The sequence below is a fragment of the Marmota flaviventris genome, chromosome 4 (assembly GCF_047511675.1).
Source record: "Marmota flaviventris isolate mMarFla1 chromosome 4, mMarFla1.hap1, whole genome shotgun sequence".
Lineage (NCBI taxonomy): Eukaryota > Metazoa > Chordata > Mammalia > Rodentia > Sciuridae > Marmota > Marmota flaviventris.
Window position 1 is genome coordinate 63,177,154 of NC_092501.1, and position 19,252 is coordinate 63,196,405.

The 19,252-nt window shown below is 32.6% G+C and overlaps 1 protein-coding gene across 1 annotated transcript in view; it reads right to left on the minus strand.

Annotated features, from left to right (window-relative positions):
* Positions 1-2: 2 nt before the first annotated feature.
* Positions 3-19,252, minus strand: part of Phyhipl (phytanoyl-CoA 2-hydroxylase interacting protein like) — a 55,790-nt gene continuing 36,540 nt past the window's right edge. The window contains exons 2-5 of the mRNA XM_027931266.2: positions 17,143-17,339; positions 15,979-16,153; positions 13,381-13,498; positions 3-693 (exon numbers count right to left, since the gene is read on the minus strand). Of these exons, the coding sequence (XP_027787067.1) occupies positions 159-693; positions 13,381-13,498; positions 15,979-16,153; positions 17,143-17,339 (1,025 nt within the window). The 3' untranslated portion in view covers positions 3-158. The remainder of the gene's footprint in view (positions 694-13,380; positions 13,499-15,978; positions 16,154-17,142; positions 17,340-19,252) is intronic.

Genomic DNA, 19,252 nt, shown 5'->3' on the forward strand with positions numbered 1-19,252 from the left:
CACTAAAACAGCTCTGAATGAAATTTGAAAAGTGGTAGTTTACTTTTGGTGATAGCGGCATGTGCATGCTTCAGTGGAAAACATCTGATGATAAATGGATAACAGAGAATGGTCCTAAGGGAAGAAAAGGGGCTGAGTAAGAATAAGAAAAGTGGGCATTAACGTCCAACACTGATATTACAGGTTTTGCAGCTGGGATCTTTCTTTGCATTTGCGGTAGACAAACTCATGAGCTGATGACCAGTGATCTCTGCCACGGTGCCCAGAGAAAGATCCACAGGGTCAGTAAAAATGACTTCTAAAATGACATCCTGGGCGTGGTGGTAAACCAGCACCCCATCTTCTTCTGTACAGGTCAAAAATTTATTATCCTTGGAATTGAGTTGCGGAAGGCGCAGCTTACAAAATTCATCTCCTGGTGATCCCACAGGGGCAATAACAAGAATCACATAATGATAAGCAGTGTACATACAGTAGAAGTCCCCAAAGTATAGGTTAGTGTTGGGGTTAAAAAGTTTTTCCGCTGCAATCTCAAACCTGTATCTTCCATAAGGTGAATCCTGGGGTGGCTTCCCAGTATTGAATTCAGTGCTGCAGCTGAAGAAGATGCCTTCTAATTTTCCACTGATAGGAGAGCCATGGCTACCACTGTTATCCTTGACAGAGGGCTGCATAGCATTCCCATGGTGTTCTCTGGAAGAAAAAAAGAAATGGTAATTTTAGTATAACAGTGGTAAACTTATTGATTTATACGTATCAATGATCCAGGTATAAGTTTTTTACTGCCAAAGGCCTGATTGTTTATACTACTATTAGACCAAGAGAATGCATCTTTTTCTATCCTTGAACCAAACTAAGGATGATCTACTACAAACCTGGAGATATTTATTGGACACATTAAATTTCCTTGACAGAAAAAAAAAAGGAAACCGAAAGCAAACAAGAATAGCTATACTCATATAAAGACTTTATATAATGACCTCCTTTGACATTTTTAAATTTAATGAAAAAACAATCATTTTGGTAAGAAGAAAATTGTAAAAATACATGTACCCCATATGGGACGACTCAAATATATAAAGCAAATATTAGAGCCAAAGGTAAAGATAGATTCTAATACAGTAATAGATGGGGACTTCAATACCCTACTTTCTTCAATGGACAGATATGACAGGAAGTCAAAAACCAAACATTTGAAATGAACCATAGTACAGAACCAATCAACCTAACAGTTACAGAAATTTCATCCAAGTGCAGCAGAATACACACTTATCAGTACAATATTTTCCAGGATAAATCATATATAAGGCCACAAATCAAATCTCAATAAATTTTAAGAATCTGAATTCATATCATGTATCTTCTCAGACAATTAGAGAAAACTATAAATCAACAACAGTAATGGAAAGTATGCAAATACATGGAAATTGAATAACGTGTGTCTATATGACCAAGAGGTAGAAAGAGAAAATAGAAATTAAAAGACAAAAAAATTAAAAATAATATATCAAAATATGTGGGATATAGCAAAAGCAGTAAAGGAAAGTTTACAGAAATAAATGTATACATCAAAAAAAAAAACCCACAAAAACAAAAATCCTGATCTCTAATAACCTAACAGTTCACCTCAAGAACTTACAAAAGAACAAATGAAACCCAAATTAGTAGAAATAACTAATATCAGAGCAGAAGAAAAAATAAAAACAAAAATCCCAAAAGATCAATGAAGTAGGTTTTATTTTTAAAGTATAAACAAAATTGATAAACCTTTGACTACACTAAGAAAAAAAGAAGACCGAAATAACTAAAACCAGAGATGGAAAAGGAGACATTACAAGTGATACTACAGAAATACTAAGAGCAATTATATGTAAACAAACCCCTGGGAAGCCTAGAAGCAAAGAATAAATACATGAACACATACAATCTACTAATATTGAGTTAAAAAGAAACAAAATCTAAAAAGATCACTAATGAGATAGAAGCAGTAATCAAAACTCCCATCTAAAAAATGGCCAGGGCCTGATGGTTTTAATGCTGAAGAACAACTAATTCCAATTCTTCTTAAACTATTCAAAACAAAAGGAACTTTGCCAAACTCTTTACAAGGCCAGCATTACCCTGATATCAAAATATAAAATACAAAAGAAAACTAGATTCATATCCCTGATGAACATATATGCAAAAATTCTCAATAAAATACTAGCAAACTGAATTCAATAGTACATTAAGCAGATCATATACCAGGATTAAGTGCAATTCATCCCAGGGATGCAAGGATGGTTAAACACATGCAAATTAACACGCAATAAAACAACAGAATGAAGGAAAAAAAAAACATGATCATTTGAAAACATGAAAAAATAACATTTGAGAAGACTCAACATCTCTTCATAGTAAAAACTCTCAAGTAAGGTATAGAAAGAACATACCTCAAAATACTAATGGGCATATATGAAAAACCCACAGCCAATATCACTGAATGGGTAAAGCTGAAAGTATTTCTTCAAAGATTAGGAACAAGTCAAGGTGTCCACTTTTACTACCTTTATAATATAGTAGCGGAAATCTTAGGAAGAGTAATTAGGCAAGAGAAGTAAAGGGCATCCAAATTAGAAAAGAAATTAAATTATCCATGTTTGTAGATGACATGATTTTATACACAGAAAAACCTAAATATTTCATCAAAAAGCTGTTAGCACATTTGAATGAATTCAATAAAGTTGCAGGATAAAAAATTAACATAAAACATGAACACTTTTATACCAATAATGAAAATGCTGAAAAAAGAAATTAAGAAAGCAGCCATATTAACAACAGCTACAAAAAATTAGAAATTTAATGTAGTAAATTATCTCTATAATGAAAATTATAAAACCTTGTGAATGAAATTATAGAAGACAAAAAATGGAAAAATTGTACAGTGTTCATGGATTAGAATAATATTGTCAAAATGATCTTAATACCATCATAAAGGAATCTGTAGTTGCAATGCAATTTCCGTCAAACTACCAAAGACTATTCACAGAAATAGAAGAAAAAAATCCTCAAATTCACAGGGAACTACAAAAGACTCAAAGCAATCTGGAGGGAGAAACACCAATATATTATTATTATTATTATTATTATTATTATTTGTGGTGCTGGGGATTGAACCAGGGCTTTGTGTGCTATATCCCCAGTCCACCAATACCTTATTTTAAAACATACTATTATATTAAAGTAAAAAAACAATGATCCTGGCATAAGAAAGATTCATAAACCAATAGAACAGCATTAGAGAACCCCCAAATTAATCCATGTTCATAAAGCCAACTGATTTTTGACAAAGGCACCAAGAACATAAAATAAAGAAAAGACTGCCTCTGCAATAAATGGTGCTGACAAAATTGTATATATACATGCTGACGAGTGAAACTAGATCCCTTCCTCACACTGTACCCCAAAATTAACTCTAAATGAATCAAAGACCTAAATGTAAAACCTGAAACTATGAAATAAGAAAACATAGGGGAAACACTTCAAAACATTGTATAGGCAATGGTTTTTCAGATAGGAACCACAAAGGCACAGGCAACAAAAGTGAAAGTAGATGGGATTATGTTAAGTTTAAGAAGTTTCTGCACAGCAAAGAACATAATCAACAAAACTGAGAAAACCTACAGAATGGGAGAGTATCTGTGAACAATTCATATGATAGGGGATTAATATCCAGGATATATAAGGAACTGAAAAAAAACCCCAAAACTCCCCCCAAATAATCCAATTAAAATGGCAAAAGAGCTAAACAGATACTTCTCAAAAGAAGACATACAAATGGTCAATGAATATATTTAAAAAACACTCAATCTAATTATCAGGGAAACACAAATCAAAACCACAATGTGGTATCTCACCCTACTAAGAAGGGCTATTGTCAAAAAGACAAAAACTAACAAATGCAGACAAGGGTGCAGAGAAAGGAGAAAGCTTATATACTGTTGGTGGGAATGTAAACTAGCAGTGATTGCTAAAAACAATATGCAGATTCCTCAAAAACCTCAGAACTGGTATATGATCCAGCAATTCCAATACTGGGTACATAGCCAAAGGAGATGAAATCATTCTATCAAAAAATACTTAACACTCCCATGTATGTATGTATGTACGTACGTACTTTTAGAACTGGGGATTGAACGCAGGGGTGCTTTATCACTGAGCTATATCCCTAGCCCTTTTTATTTTTAGAAAGTGTCTAAATTGCCCAGGCAGATAAAGAATTTATGATCTGCCTACCTTAGACTCCTGAGTCAAGTCACTGGGATTACAGGCATGAACTACACCATACTCGGCCCATGTATATTTTAAAAATATTTTATATTGGTGGGTTAAAAATCACACATATTCATTGTTACCTATTCATATATGCACACAACATAATTTGGGCAATTTAATTTCTCAGTACTACCTCATTTTCTCCCTTTCTCCCCGCAGTTGTCTTCTTCCACTCTACTGGTTTCCTTTCTGTTTTCAGATGATTCCCTTTCATACACACATTTTTACCTTTTTTTTTCTCTATAGTTTCCACAAATGAGGGAATACATATGACCCTTAACTAAGTTTAGTTTATTTCACTTAACAAAATGTTCTCAAGTTCTATTCATTTTCCTATAAATGACATTTTCTTCTTCATGGCGGAATAAAGCTCCATTGTGTATATAAATCACATTTTCTTTATCCATTCATCTGTTGACAGACACCTAGGCTGTTCCACAAATTTTTTTTTTTTTGTGAAATATGCTATTATAACCATAGGTATGTATGTATCACTATAGTATGCTGATTTTTAATTCTTTAGGATAAATACCAAGGAGTGGTATACCTGGGTCACATGGTAGTTTCATTCCTGATCTTTTGAGATACCTCCATAGTGATTTCTGCAGTGGTTGTACTAACTTAAGTCTCACCAACAGCATCTGAAGGCTCCTTTCACTGTTCCTATCCTCACCAGCATTATTATTTGTAGTCTTGATGATCATCATTGTAACTAGAGTGAGATGAAATCAGTATCATTTTGATTTGCATTTTCTTAACTGCAAAAGATGTTAAACATTTTCTCATATATTTTCTGGCCTTTTGTATTTCTTCTTTTGAGGAGTGTTCATTTGGCTATTTATAGATATATTGTTTTTTGGTGTTTTGAGTTCTTTATATATTCTTGATATTAATCCTGTGTCAGAAGAGTAGCTAGCAAAGTTTCTCCCATTCTATAGGCTCTCTTTTCATGCTCTTAATCATTTCCTTTGCGGTGCATAAGCATCTTAATTTGATGGCATTCCATTTGTTAATTTCTCATATACTTCCTGAGCTTTAGAAGTCGGAAGTCATTGTCTATACCTATATGTTGGAGTGTTGACTCTACATTTTTTTCCCAGTGGTTGCAAAGTTTACAGTCTTATTCCTACCATTTTGATCCATTCTGAGTTGACTTTTGTGCAAGGTGAGGGTTAGGGATCTAGTTTCTTTCTTCTAAATACGGATATCTAGTTTTTCCAGCACAATTTGTTTAAAAGTCTGTCTTTTTCCCAACATATTTTTAGCGCCTTTGCCAAGGATCTGGAGACTATATCTGTATCATTCATTCCCATGCTTATTGCAGCATTATTCACAAATACCTAAAATATAGTATCAATCTAGATACCCATCAGTGGATGCATGAATAAAGAAAGTATTGTATACACACATAACAGAATATTATTCAGACATAAAAAGAATGAAATTTTATCATTAGTAGCAACATGGATGAAACTGGAGGTCTTATGTGAAGTATGATACAAGAAAACAAATATGTGTTCTCACTCATTTGGAGAAATTAAAACTTGATCTTGTCAAAGAATGTAATGGAATAGTGGTCACTAGAAACTAGGAAGGCAGAAGAGAGGAAGAATGCAAAGAAGTTCAACAAGAGAAATCAAAACACAGAAAGGAGGAATTAGTTGTTGTTATTTTTTCTATGACACAGTAGTGTAACTATTGCTTAAAACAATCTATATTTCCAAATGACTAGGAAAGTATGAAATTCCCAACACATGAAACGATTAATGTTAAAGAGATGGAAATGCTTATTACCCTGGCTTGAGTATTACACATTGTACACATGCATCTAATTCCCATAATGTATCCTCATAAAGATGAACAAATAAGTATCAATAAAGAATTTTAAAAAGAATAAAGGATGTTTATTATAGTTTGTAACAGCAAGAAAAAAAATCAGTTGGTGGTACCTCCATACTATGGAATACAAGGTAGAATTAAAATAGTTAAGATCTGCTTTTTTTGGTAAGATATATATTCTATTTATAGATAAGATTCAGTACTATGTATATATTAATCATCTCAATTATCTCCTTTATTTTTTTATTTGTTTTAGTTAGTTACACATGACAGTACAATGATCTTGACATATCATACATTTGAATCAGATGAGATAGAACCCAGGGGTGTTTAACCACTGGGCCACATCCCCAGCCATATATATATATATATATATATATATATATATATATATATATATATATTAGAGACAGGGTCTCATTGAGTTGCTTAGGGCCTTGCTTAATTGCTGAGGCTGGCTTTGAACTTGCAATCTTCCTGCCTTAACCTTGTGAGTTGCTGGGATTGCAGGCGTAATTTACCATGCCTGGCAAGATATGCATTTTTGAAGCAAGTTCTAAAACCACATTTGTAAGTCCACTTATGTAGAATGAGAACCCTAACCATTTACACATGTCAGTGTATAGCAAAAGCCCTGGGAGTATTCCCAACACATTGTTCAAGTGATTACCTAAGGGGAAAAGAGTTGAGAAAACGAAGCTAAAGACAGACTTTCACATTTAATCTCCATACTTCTGTCTAAACCTATATAATTGTTTTTTTAGTTGAATAATTTAAAAATCAATTAAACAAAAAAAGTAACAAATGAGTTCTGTCCATGTATATTGTATAAAAGTATTTTGTTTGGCTTTTTTTTTTTAACCATGCACAGTTTACAAATCAAGTTTATCTTCCTTGAATTTTGCTTTCAACACTCATGGTTATTTTACCTCATTCCCAGATGTATTCTTCACCTCTCTTACCTACCACTGTGGCCTGAAGACTCTAACATCCAATTCTTTGTCCTTTGGTCTCTCCATTTCGGTTATACCAATCGGAGATAGCAGAAGATCTGGTATGTAAGGAGGTAAATCCTTGGATGTCTCTCTTACTTCATGTTTTGGGGCCTTGTGGTTCTGGCTTGGTAGGGTTCTTCTAGAACTACATCTCTCTGTCCACTACTACTCTTGCTGGATTGACTCCCTACTCATTCTGTTTTCAAGAATGGTCTTAACTTCTGATTGTTTCTGGTTGCTTTATTATGCCTTATTAGTTGCTTAACCCTGCAACCACCTTTGTAAGTGGTGGTTTTGTTAAATTTCCACCAGAATTCCTTGAGCATGTCTTTTTCTTGCTGTTCCTACCAGTATGACTTGAAATGAAAAGTTCAAGCTACCAATGAAGCAAAGAAAGATTTCCCTAATCACCATGCTTCTTAAAGAGTTTGTGAACCAGTGAGGTATGCTCAGGATCTGCCAATGACTTTAGAATAGGAATGGTCTTAAATTCCATCACCTGAAAACTACGTAGGGAACTTATTAAAAGAATTAAGATTCAAGAAAAGACCAAGACTCGTGGATAGGAAAACAAGGAGGCATAAGAAATACATGCATTGTAACAGTATGTAGCCTATGTTTCACTCTGTTGTTCTTTCTTTCTTCTGATGTTCTAAGATTTCTTCTTTAATTATTTTGTTCCTGTCTTAGCAACTCCCTCTTACCATTCTTTAGGTTAGGTATGCTGGCAACAAATTCTCTTAGTTTTTCTTCATCTAAGTATGTCTTTATTCCCCATTATTCTTATAGAATTTTTTCACTTCAAATAGGATTCTTGGTTACTTGAAAATACTGTGCCACTTCTGGCTTCAATGGGTTCTGGTAATGGTATCAGTCCAACTATTCTTTTCCCTACAGATAAGGTGCTTTTTTTTCCCCTCTTACCACTTTGAAGATTTTTTTCTTTTTCTTCAGTTTTCAGGTGATTCTGATATGTCTTGGCATGGGTTTGTTTGGATTTATCTAATTTGAGGTTTTCTCAGTTTGAATCTGTAGGTTTAGGTTGTTTGCTAAATTTGAGGGATATTCCAGATACATCAATGCATACTTTTTAGTCCCATTTTCTTTCTTTCCTTGATACTAAAGACATGAATACTAGATCTGCTATAGTTTCACATGTCCATAATGTTCTGGCAAATAGAATACAAAAACATATCAAAAAGATAGTGCATCATGATCAAGTGGGGCTCATCCCAAAGATGAAAGGTTTGTTCAACACATGGAAATCAATAAACATAATTCATAACATCAATAGACTTAAAACAAGAGCCATATGATCATCTCAACAGATAGAGAAAAACTATTTGACAAAATGTAGCAGTGCTTCATGATCTAAACACGAGAAAATCTATTGTAAAAGTCACATATGCTAAACCCAAGGCCAACATCATTCTAAATGGTGAAAAATTGAAAGCATTCCCTCTAAGAACTAGAACAAGACAAGGATGCCCTCTTTCACCACTTTTTTCATCATTATCCTTAAAACTCTAGCCAGAGCAATTAGAAGAAAGAAATTAAAGAGATACAAACAGAAAAAGAAGAATTCAAACTATCACTCTTTGCCCACAACATGATTCTATATTTAGAAGACTCAAAAATTTTCACCAGAAAACTTCTAAAACTAATGAATGAATTCAGCAAAGGAGCTGGATATAAAATTAACACCCATATCTGGGCATGATGGTGCACACTTGTAATTTCGTCAGCTTGGGAGGCTGAGGCAGGAGGATCAAGAGTTCAAAGCCAGCCTCAGCAAAAGTGAGGTAAGCAAAAGTAAGCAACTCAGTGAGACCATGTCTCTAAATAAAATAAAAAATAGAGCTGAAGATGTGGCTCAGTGGTCAAGTGCCAATGAGTTCAACCCTCAGAACCAAAAAAAAAAAAAAAAAAATTAACACCCATAAATAAAATGCATTCCTATACATAAGTGATAAATCCACTAAAAGATAAATTAGAAAATCTACCCCATTCATAATAGTCTAAAAAAATAAAATAATTGGGAATCAATCTAACAAAAGAGGTGAAAGATACTTAAAAAAAAAAAAAAAACTGAAGAAAAGACAGAAAGATCTCCACAGTCTTGGATGGGCAAAATTAACATTGTGAAAATGGTCATACTACCAAGAATGCTATACAGATTTAATGCAATTCCTATTAAAATCCCAAAGACATTCTTCATAGAAATAGAAATAGAAAAAACAATCATGAAATTCATTTGGAAAAATAAGAGACCCAGGATAGACAAAGCAATTCTTAGTAAGAAAAATGAAGCAGTAGGCATCACAATGCCAGACTTAAATTAAACTATAAAGCCATAGTAGCAAAAATGGCATGGTATTAGCACCAAAACAGACATGTAGACAAATGGTACAGAATAGAAGACATAGAGACAAATCCACATAAATACAGTTATCTCATATTAGACAAAGGAGCCAAAAACATACATTGAGAAAAGATAGCTTCTTCAATGAATGGTTCTGGGAAAACTGGAAATCCAGCAAAATGAAATTAGATCCCTATCTCTCACCCTGCACAAAACTCAACTCTAAGTAGATCACAGACCTAGGCACTACAACAGAGAACCTTGTGCCTAATAGAAGAAAAAGTGGGCCCAAATCTTTACCATGTCAGCTTGGGAACTGACTTCCTTAACAAGATTCCCGAAGCACAAGAAGTAAAATCAAGAATCAATAAATGGGATGGATTCAAATTAAAAAGCTTCTTCACAGCAAAGGAAACAATCAAGAACATGAAGAGAGGAACTAAAGAATGGGAGAAAAAACTTTACTACATGTACCTCAGATACAGCACTAATCTTCAGGATATATAAAGAATTCAAAAAACTTAACACCAAAAAAACAAATAACCCAATCAATAAATTGGCTAAGGAACTAAAAAGATACTTCCCAGAAGAAGAAATACAATCGATCAACAAATATATGAAAAAATGTTCAACATTTCTAGCAGTTAAAGAAATGCAAATCAAAACTACACTGAGATTTCATTTCACTCTAGTCAGAATGGCAACTGCCAAGTATACAAGCAACAATAAATGTTGGCAAGGATGTAGGGAAAAAGGTACACTCATACATTTCTGTTGGGACTGCAAATTGGTATAGCCACTGTGTAAAGCAGTATGAAGATTTCTCAGAAAACTTGAAATGGAACCACCATTTGACCCAGTTATCCCCCTGCTGTTTTTTTAAAATATTTCTTTTTTAGTTGTAGTTGGACACAATACCTTTATTTCACTTATTTATTTTTATGTGGTGCTGAGGATGGAACCCAGGGTCTCACACGTGCAAGGTGAGCCCTCTACCACTGAGCCACAATCCCAGCCCCCACCCCCAGCTCTGTTTATACCCAAAGGACTTAAAATCAGCATACTACAGTGACACAGCCACATCAATGTTTATAGCAGCTCAATTCACAATAGCTAAACTATGAACCAACCTAGGTGCCCTTCAACTGATAAAGGGGTAAAGAAAATGTGGTATACATTCCAGACTTAAATTATACTACAGAGCCATAGTAGCAAAAACAGCATAGTATTGGCACCAAAACAGACATGTAGATCAATAAATCCACATAAATAAAAGTTATCCCATATTAGACAAAAGAGGTATATATTCACAATGGAATATTACTCAGCCTTAGAGAAGAATGAAATTCTGCAGCGCTATCCATTTGTCTGTTAGTGGATGGAGCTAGAGAATATCATGCTCAGCAAAACAAGCCATTCCCAATGAACCAAAGGTCCAATGTTTTCTGATATGCGAATGCTAATTCACAGTAAGGGGGTGGGTGGATAGAGGTACTTTGGATTAGACAGAGGGGAGTGAAGGGAGGTGAGTGGGTATGGGGGAAGGAAGGGTAGCAGAATGAATTGGACATTATTATCCTATGTACATATATGATTACATGACCAGTATAATTCTACCTCATACACAACCAGAAGAATGAAAAATTATGCTCCATTTACGCATGATGTGTTGAAATACATTCTACTGTCATGTATAACTAATTAGAACAAATAAAAAAAGAAACACATCTACATAAAAAGCATCATAGAATTAACAAGTGAAAGTGAATTAAAAACTTGATTTTACACGTGACCAAAAAAAAAAAAAAAAAAGTAAAAGAAACCTAGTTAACTCATCCCTGTGTTGTTTCTCCAGTTCCAGAATACCTGGTTGGTCTACCTTCTTCTTTTTACTTTGCAAAATTTAATATTTCTTTTATATATAATGCCAAAAATTTTTAGTTGTACTTAGTAAAAAGAATATGGAAATGTGTGTCTTTTTAATTTTGCCCCTGATCAAAATTTGTTACCTTTGTTTCATTTTCATTAATAAAATTCATATGCCCTTCATAAAGAGCCACAAGCACAACTATATGAAATAATAACAGCAGAAAATATATAAATAGGAATTCAAGTTAGGGAATGAGACCTACTATTAATGGCAGAGCCTCAACTTTAAGGTTACCCGAAATCTGACACCAAAAATATAAGAATTCCTAAACATACCTACTGATCTTATTGAATTCTTGAAGATAAAATTTCAGATACAGTAAGGAATTTAAGGACAATTAAGTTCTCTATTGAAAATGAAAAGCAGTAAGAGGTAAAGTCTTATTTTTCATTTAAAGTAAGGGAAAACAAAATTCACTTTGAAATTCTTTTCAAGAGATCAAAAATGAGTTCATTCCTTATAGTTTAAATCAGACTTTATCTAGGTTTTTTCCCCAAAAATAATGATTTGGAAAGTTTATCAGGTAATTGAAAGGTTCCTTCATATTTAAGCATCTGAATAAGATCATGACATTTTAAATGGACTCTAAGAAAATGTGTCCTAACTAAAATTCATAGCATAAGACGAATACCAAGATCTGCCGAGATAAAGGCTTTTTAATAAACCATCATTAAGAAACAATGTTGAAAGATTCTATCAATTCCTTCACAAAGTATACTTATTTATATGTACTGCTTGAAAATATAATTTACATGGATTTTACTACTATCATTACAGGAAATCCATCAAAGGCAAATTTTCTTCGTAATAAACACATCTTTCATGTTACAATTTGGAATCATATCATGCCATGTGTACATCAACTTTATGCATTTTCCATATGCTATTTATTCCTTTTACTTCTTGGGAGAATTTTTGAAAACAGATGAAGCAAGTATGGAAGGCCAGTTCCCATCCGAAGGACAAATAAAATTATAGAGAAACACTGACCTCCAGTGGCCATCTAAAATTGACATCAACAATACTTCAGGAATATAAACCTAGTACCATGATCTTGATTTAAGAGAAACAGAAATATAAAGAAAACAGAAAGAATGCCAAAGCTTCCTAAATTTTTTTCATATATAGTCCTGTCAACTTAAGAATCCTTTGAAGTCTAAAGCGAGACCAGGGCTTTTAAAAATGACAAAATTATAGTGATTTCTGTATAAAAGTTATAGAACCAAAATAGCACTTGTCATTTTGAAATCCTTAATCTCACTTTAAAACATATATCTGCCTGTTTATGCTCTTGAAATTGTCTTCTACAAATATGAAAATGTTGCAAGTATTAAACTACCTATGGGATAGAGTTCTATTAACTTCTTGAGAATTGCTTCAAGGGATTGAAATAGGTGATCTTTAAAAATCCAGTTGAAATCACTACAATTCAAAAGTAAACAAAAGAGATTGTTCTCATGAATAATTAATTTGCACTAATGATTAAGAGCTTTCCACTCTGGAGAAAGTCTGAAAATCCCACCTGAATTATCATAATAATTCATGACATAGTCTTTTTTCTTATCCTCTCATTTCAATGTCTTAAAGAGATCCACAAAAAGAGAAGAACATTTGGTCAAGCAGAGGACATTTGAGTTAGTGGGATTTGCAGGAATATGTATAATAAATACTCATCAATCTAAATGCCAGATTTAAGACATTCCAGTCAAATAGACCAGAATTGTTATGTGATCATGGAAAGCAATCTAAGTGATGTGGGGGGAAAATCATCAGATGATTTTTTTCATTTAATTTTTCTAAGAAATAAAAGTCAGTATAATTAACTATTTAAAAAAGAAATCTGGAATTCCAATTTTATAAAACTAGAGTAATGGGAAACATGAGCCTAGAATTTGAATCATTTTTAGTTAAAAAAAAACACCAATTTTTTTTATTCTTACCGAACATAGTCAAAATATTCTTTGTGCTGGTTACGATAAAAAACAGAAAATTTAAGCATACGTCCTGCAATCACTTCAGCCTTCTCCAACAGTTGTGTTAGATGAACTTTTGAATAGTCTGTAATTTAAAAAAAATCTTTTTATTTAAAATATAGCACCAAAAGTACCAGCTACATACTTAATAAATTAGAGATTATTAATAATTACCTGTAGAGAATTCAACTAAATAAACAGTAATTGCAATTTATAAAAAACAAACATACATTCACTGTCCTTGTGTGGCACATTTTTCTTTAAACAAGTGCTCTACCACTGAGCTACATCTCTAGCCCCTTGTTATGGTTTATGTTGTTTCTTAGAATATCCTTGTACTTTTTTGCTCTTTGAAATTGAATATCCTGAAACAAACGTATGTTCAATATAAGTCTTCATAACCCAATTAATGTCCATCAGCACTATAGCAACTTGTCTACAATCAATTGATAAACTGAATGAAAGAAATTTATAATCTGCAAGCAATCAGCAAAGTTGGAGAGTAGAAATAATGCTTAATTTATTTTCTAAACCTCTGAGGTTCATAAGATAGATTAAATATGGCTGTTTTAATGATGTAAAAATTGAAGCTCATCAAAGTTAAATGTTTTTGCTCAGTGTTCATATAGCCAGTAACTTTGAGACTCCATTTCTGGCTCATAGATGTCTTTGAGTACAAAAGACTAGTACAACTCTTAAAATTATTTGATACTTCTTAATAAACTTTTTGTTTTGAAAATTGAGAATTACTTCAAACACCTGCAACAAAAACTAAGGAAACTTTTGGTCTATAAAGGTTACTTAGAGTTTCTAAACAGACCAACCTAGTTAAAGTGCTCATGGCAGAATTTGTTTACTTACTCTGTACCAGATCAACCAGCATTTATTTATATTAAAATGTACTATATACAAAGCACTATGCAAAATTAGACAATCAGATTAAAAGATAAAAATATATTTTTCCCTTCAAAGAACTAATGATCCATAGGAGATAAATATTATCTAAATAGTCAATAATGGCATTATTATAGTGAGTATTGTTTTATCTCTGTTACATACTAGAAGTAGATTAGTCTGTGGTATTCTATTTTATATGATTGTATCATATTGTATTTCCAATACCTTGTAAAGTGCCTAGCTCACAGTATGGGCTCAATAAATGATATGTGAATTAATGTCAAGATTAAATGACAATTATTCACAATAGCTTTCTTAAAATGTAAGAGACCAAGTTATAAAGTTTATAAGAAACAGTCCCCAAATAAACTGATAAACTCAAACTATAGCTCTGAACAGCTTAAGTTCCTCTTAGATTTGACTTACAAAAATAAAAAGGCAAAATAATGTATAGAAATTGTTGTAGTTCACTTAAAAGCAGGCAGTTTCTCTATAATTTTTAGGAGAATTATGCGATGTACATAATGAACTACAGGGAGATTCCACTCTAAATGAAAACAAAATAAAAAAAGAATTTTCCTGCATACATACAGAAATAACAACATGCACTTATATAGTTGAACAGAATGAATACATGTGCATGTGTGTGCATTTGTATGCATGTGTGTGTATGTGTGCTATTTGTGAACTGGAAGGATCTTCCTGAAACTAAAAAAGAAACAATATTTCAAACCTTTCTCTAATGTCATATGGGATTTTGGCAAATAAATTTTAGCTCCTTTTAGTGACAAATACCTGATATTGTTTCATTTGTCATAGAGAAAACTGCAGGCATTATAGGTTGAATATCCCTTATCCAAAATGCTTGACACCAGAGTATTTCAAATTTCAGAGTTTTCTGGATTTTGGAATATTTGCATATACTTTAACTGATTGAGCATTCCCACTCCCCAAGCCTAAAATGCTCAAAAATTCAAAAACATCAGTGTTAAAAATGTTCCAGATTTCAAATTTTCAGATCAGGGATACTCAAATTGTGTGACACAATGGAAAAAGAGATTGTGCCTTTTTGTCTTAGATTAAACCTCCCCAGTAAAGCAGTTTCCTTACATCAGATTTCTTTATGCCAAATGGCTATTAAGGTACTTTTTAATAAAGAAAAGACACACAAACAGGACACTAGTTTAAAGCTATCTTTTCCTTAAGCTCTTCCACTACTCAAGTGAAAAATCCAACATTTCTATTAGGCATAGTTATTGAGACCTGCCTCTATTCCCCTATATTAGAGAAGTATATTTCTGTCTTCCTTCCTTCAATATCTGTGAAAATCAAAGAATAAAAAGAAGAATATGAAGTTCAAAATATGAGTATATTATCAAACTGCATGTATTTTTATTTATAAAGCTTTCATTGCAAATAATATCAAACTATATATGCAGCAAAAAAGTGATTTGATGACATCACTCAAGTTTGAGAACTGAGAACCTCAGTTCCCTCCAATCAATACAATATTGTTCATTCTGTTACACAATGCTACTGACAATGAAAAACTAACCTATGCAATACCTATTCACTTTATAGTTACAAAAAATAAATACTTTTTGGTAATTACCTTTCTGGAAACAAGTAACATTTTGTTTTTCTTGTATTTGTATCTAGTTTTCTTACCTGCTGTGCAGAATTCTATAATTTCACTCCATTCAGATACAACATAATCACCATCAACTTGTTTTGAGGCAGTCTGCACTGCTACCGTATATTCAGTTCTTGGGCTCAGAAACCAGTGTCCACGGACAGTCATTGGCAAGGGAACAGCTTTTGCCACCAATTTTGTTGGAACATCCTAAAAATGAAAAAAGGAAGAATAGGAACAAAAAAGAAGGAAAGGAAGGGAAGGGATAAAAAGGAAGGAAATAAGAAAGGTGGGAGGGAGGGAAGGGCATTCAAGTGTAACTTTAGTCACTTATAAACAACAGAGAGAAGAGAAACTTAAATTCCTAGCTAACAAAAGAATTTACCTATTTAAAAATACTTTACACAAAGGTGAAATTCTCTGTGGTATATTCATATATGTACACAGGAAAGTTTGGTCAGATTAATTTCACCCTTTTCTTATCTCTCTTCCCATCCCCTCAAACTCCTTCCTTTACTCCACTGATCTATCTTCTGTTTTCAAGGAAATCCCTCACTCACCTTTTAATTTTTTCCCCCTTATTTTGGTCTAGCTTCCACATATGAGAAAAAACACTTCACCCTTGACTTTCTGCCTCTGGGTTATTTCACTTAGCATGATATTCTCCAGTTCCAACCTTTATCAGTATATGACATCAATTCATTCTCTGGGACTAAGTAGAATTCCATTGTGTATGTGTGTGTGTGTGTGTGTGTGTGTGTGTGTATAAAATGTGTGTATAGAGACATACATACACACACACATAATGTGTATGTGTATACACACATTATTTTTTTCTTTATCCATTCATCTGTTGGCTGACTCCTAGGTGGTTCCATAATGTGTGAACTGTGCTGCTATAAACACTGAAATGATGTAATGTCCATATCATCATAATATGCTGATTTCAGTTCTTTTGGATAAATATCAAAGAGTAGAATATTTAGGTCATATGGTATTTGCATTCATTTAACAATAATCAGAGCATTTCATTTTCTTCCAAAATATATTAGAGGTACAGGGTTTTTAAATCACATACAATTTTTATTCTTCCCAATGCTGAGTGTATCATATGTTACTAATAGAACATTATTCTTCTTTTAAAGTGTCCTCATACTTAGAAAGCATTTAAGATAAATAAGTACTTGTTAGATTTTTACCTTGTGTTTAAATTTATTAGAGTTCTTGTTCTCTTTCTTGTTGAGGTCAATGAAATAGTGTGTAATTCGGTCTTTGGATTTTGAATCCATTTCCCATGAAATCTTGAATGAGTCACATGTGATATTGCTTATTTTGATGTTATGTGGTACAGGAAGCTCTTCCATCTCTGCTATGCCACTGTCTTGTGATTTGTTACCTGCCAAAAAAATGCATAGAATCCAATTAGTGGATTTTTCTAGCTATGAAGTCTGTACATATTTCTGAAAATAATTCTCTAATTACTAAATCTGGGATTTCATTTTGTTCATTAAATAATTTGAATGATAATGATCATAAAGGATGTTTTCAAGGTTGTATTATGAATAAAAAGCAGAAATGACTTAATTTTCATCATGTCTACAATTTCAATTTAGTTGCTCAATTTCTGCTTCATAGAGTAAAAACAAAAACATTGATGATTCATCTTTATAATATATGAAACATTACTCTTAAATGATTAGGTTTCTTCTGAAAAGTCCCAAGAGACCATTTCCCTACATGATCAATTCTGCCCTCATGCAGTATTGGGTGTTTCAGCTACATGATTTCATAGAGATGTTGATAATGAAGGGTTCCAGTCAAATAAATGAAATATTTTTATAAAACTGTATGAAGTAGCAATAACAAACTATACAAATTGTTCCTCCTTTTCATTGTGGAGATATTATATAAAAATAGCATGTAACAGTTCTACTAGCATGTAATTTGTTCTACTATATAACAAATAATATTGAAGACTATTCACTTACAACTTACTCTGTTGTCAAGTATTACTCTAGGAATCTTTTCCCTGTGGTATCCTGATAAATTTATGTATAGATAGGTTCAAAAGAAAACACAAAAAGATGATTGCCATGTTCACTGACATCACTAAAATCTTGAAGAACTGATCCAACATCTGGAAATTGCAGACTTTAAAGACTGTCTCTGTACTTAAAGAAATTATCACCACTTTGGCTGATAGTACAGAGCAGGACAAGACTGATGACAGGACAAAAAAAGAAAATTCAGATTCGCCGAGTTTATTTCATGTATAAGAAGACATATGGAATCAAATTCTACTCCATTTCTTCCCACATTCTCTTTCCCCCAAGCTAATATAATATTCAATGCCCCCAAAGGGGAAAAAAGGAATTGATAATAATATAAAAATATGGTAGGTCATACATAAATCAGCTAATAATTTGTTCTTTAACAGGACAAAATATCAAACTTTAATCAACAATAATTAAAAGTAACAACAATGAAAGCTACTTTACGGCAATACCTTCCTCTTCCAGATAAAATTGTTCTCCCTCCTCCAGCTTCCATGAAAATCACTGATATAAAACGTTAGACAATTCCCAACTGTATTAAATATTTGAGCCACACTGTCTCATCTCAAATTTTACTATGATCAAAGGAAACTGATGGCAGTTGAAAACTAATTTCAAAGCAACCTAAGTTCTTCAATTTCATTTCTTAAACAATAGCCGAAAAATTCCTTTCTTCTCTTAAAAACTTCTCTCACACTTTAAGTTTCTCCAAATTCCCTCTACAAGAAACTGTTAGAAACTCCCCTTTCATTTTCCTCCCCATCTGGTCTCAAAAATAACCCAAATTTGCTTCTGGCTTAAAGCTTTTCAAAAAATCAAAGGAATAGAAAAAAAATCCAACTGGAATCCTTTCATTGGAGCTAGAAAAGTCAAAGGCAATAAAATAACACCCAAACATTAGCAATTTTGTCTTATTTTGAAAAGCTCACATTTCAACCTATTATTCTAACTGAAGTTATCTTTAAAACATCAGTAACATTAATGAAAAACTTTCTAGACTCAAATAGTATAAATTTCTATGTCTCATCTGTATTATACTACAGCCATATAATTTCACAACTCAGTGAAAAAAATAATTAAAATTGTTATTTAGGATCATATGGAGAAAAAAATAAAGCTCTTCCATTTGATCCAATTTTAACTTAAAACTTCAGTCTATAACACTATCAAAGATATTATATTTTCCCATTTAAATTTCCATCATCATCTTAGTTAACAATTGATATGTATTTAATAGAATGCTTTGTTTTATATA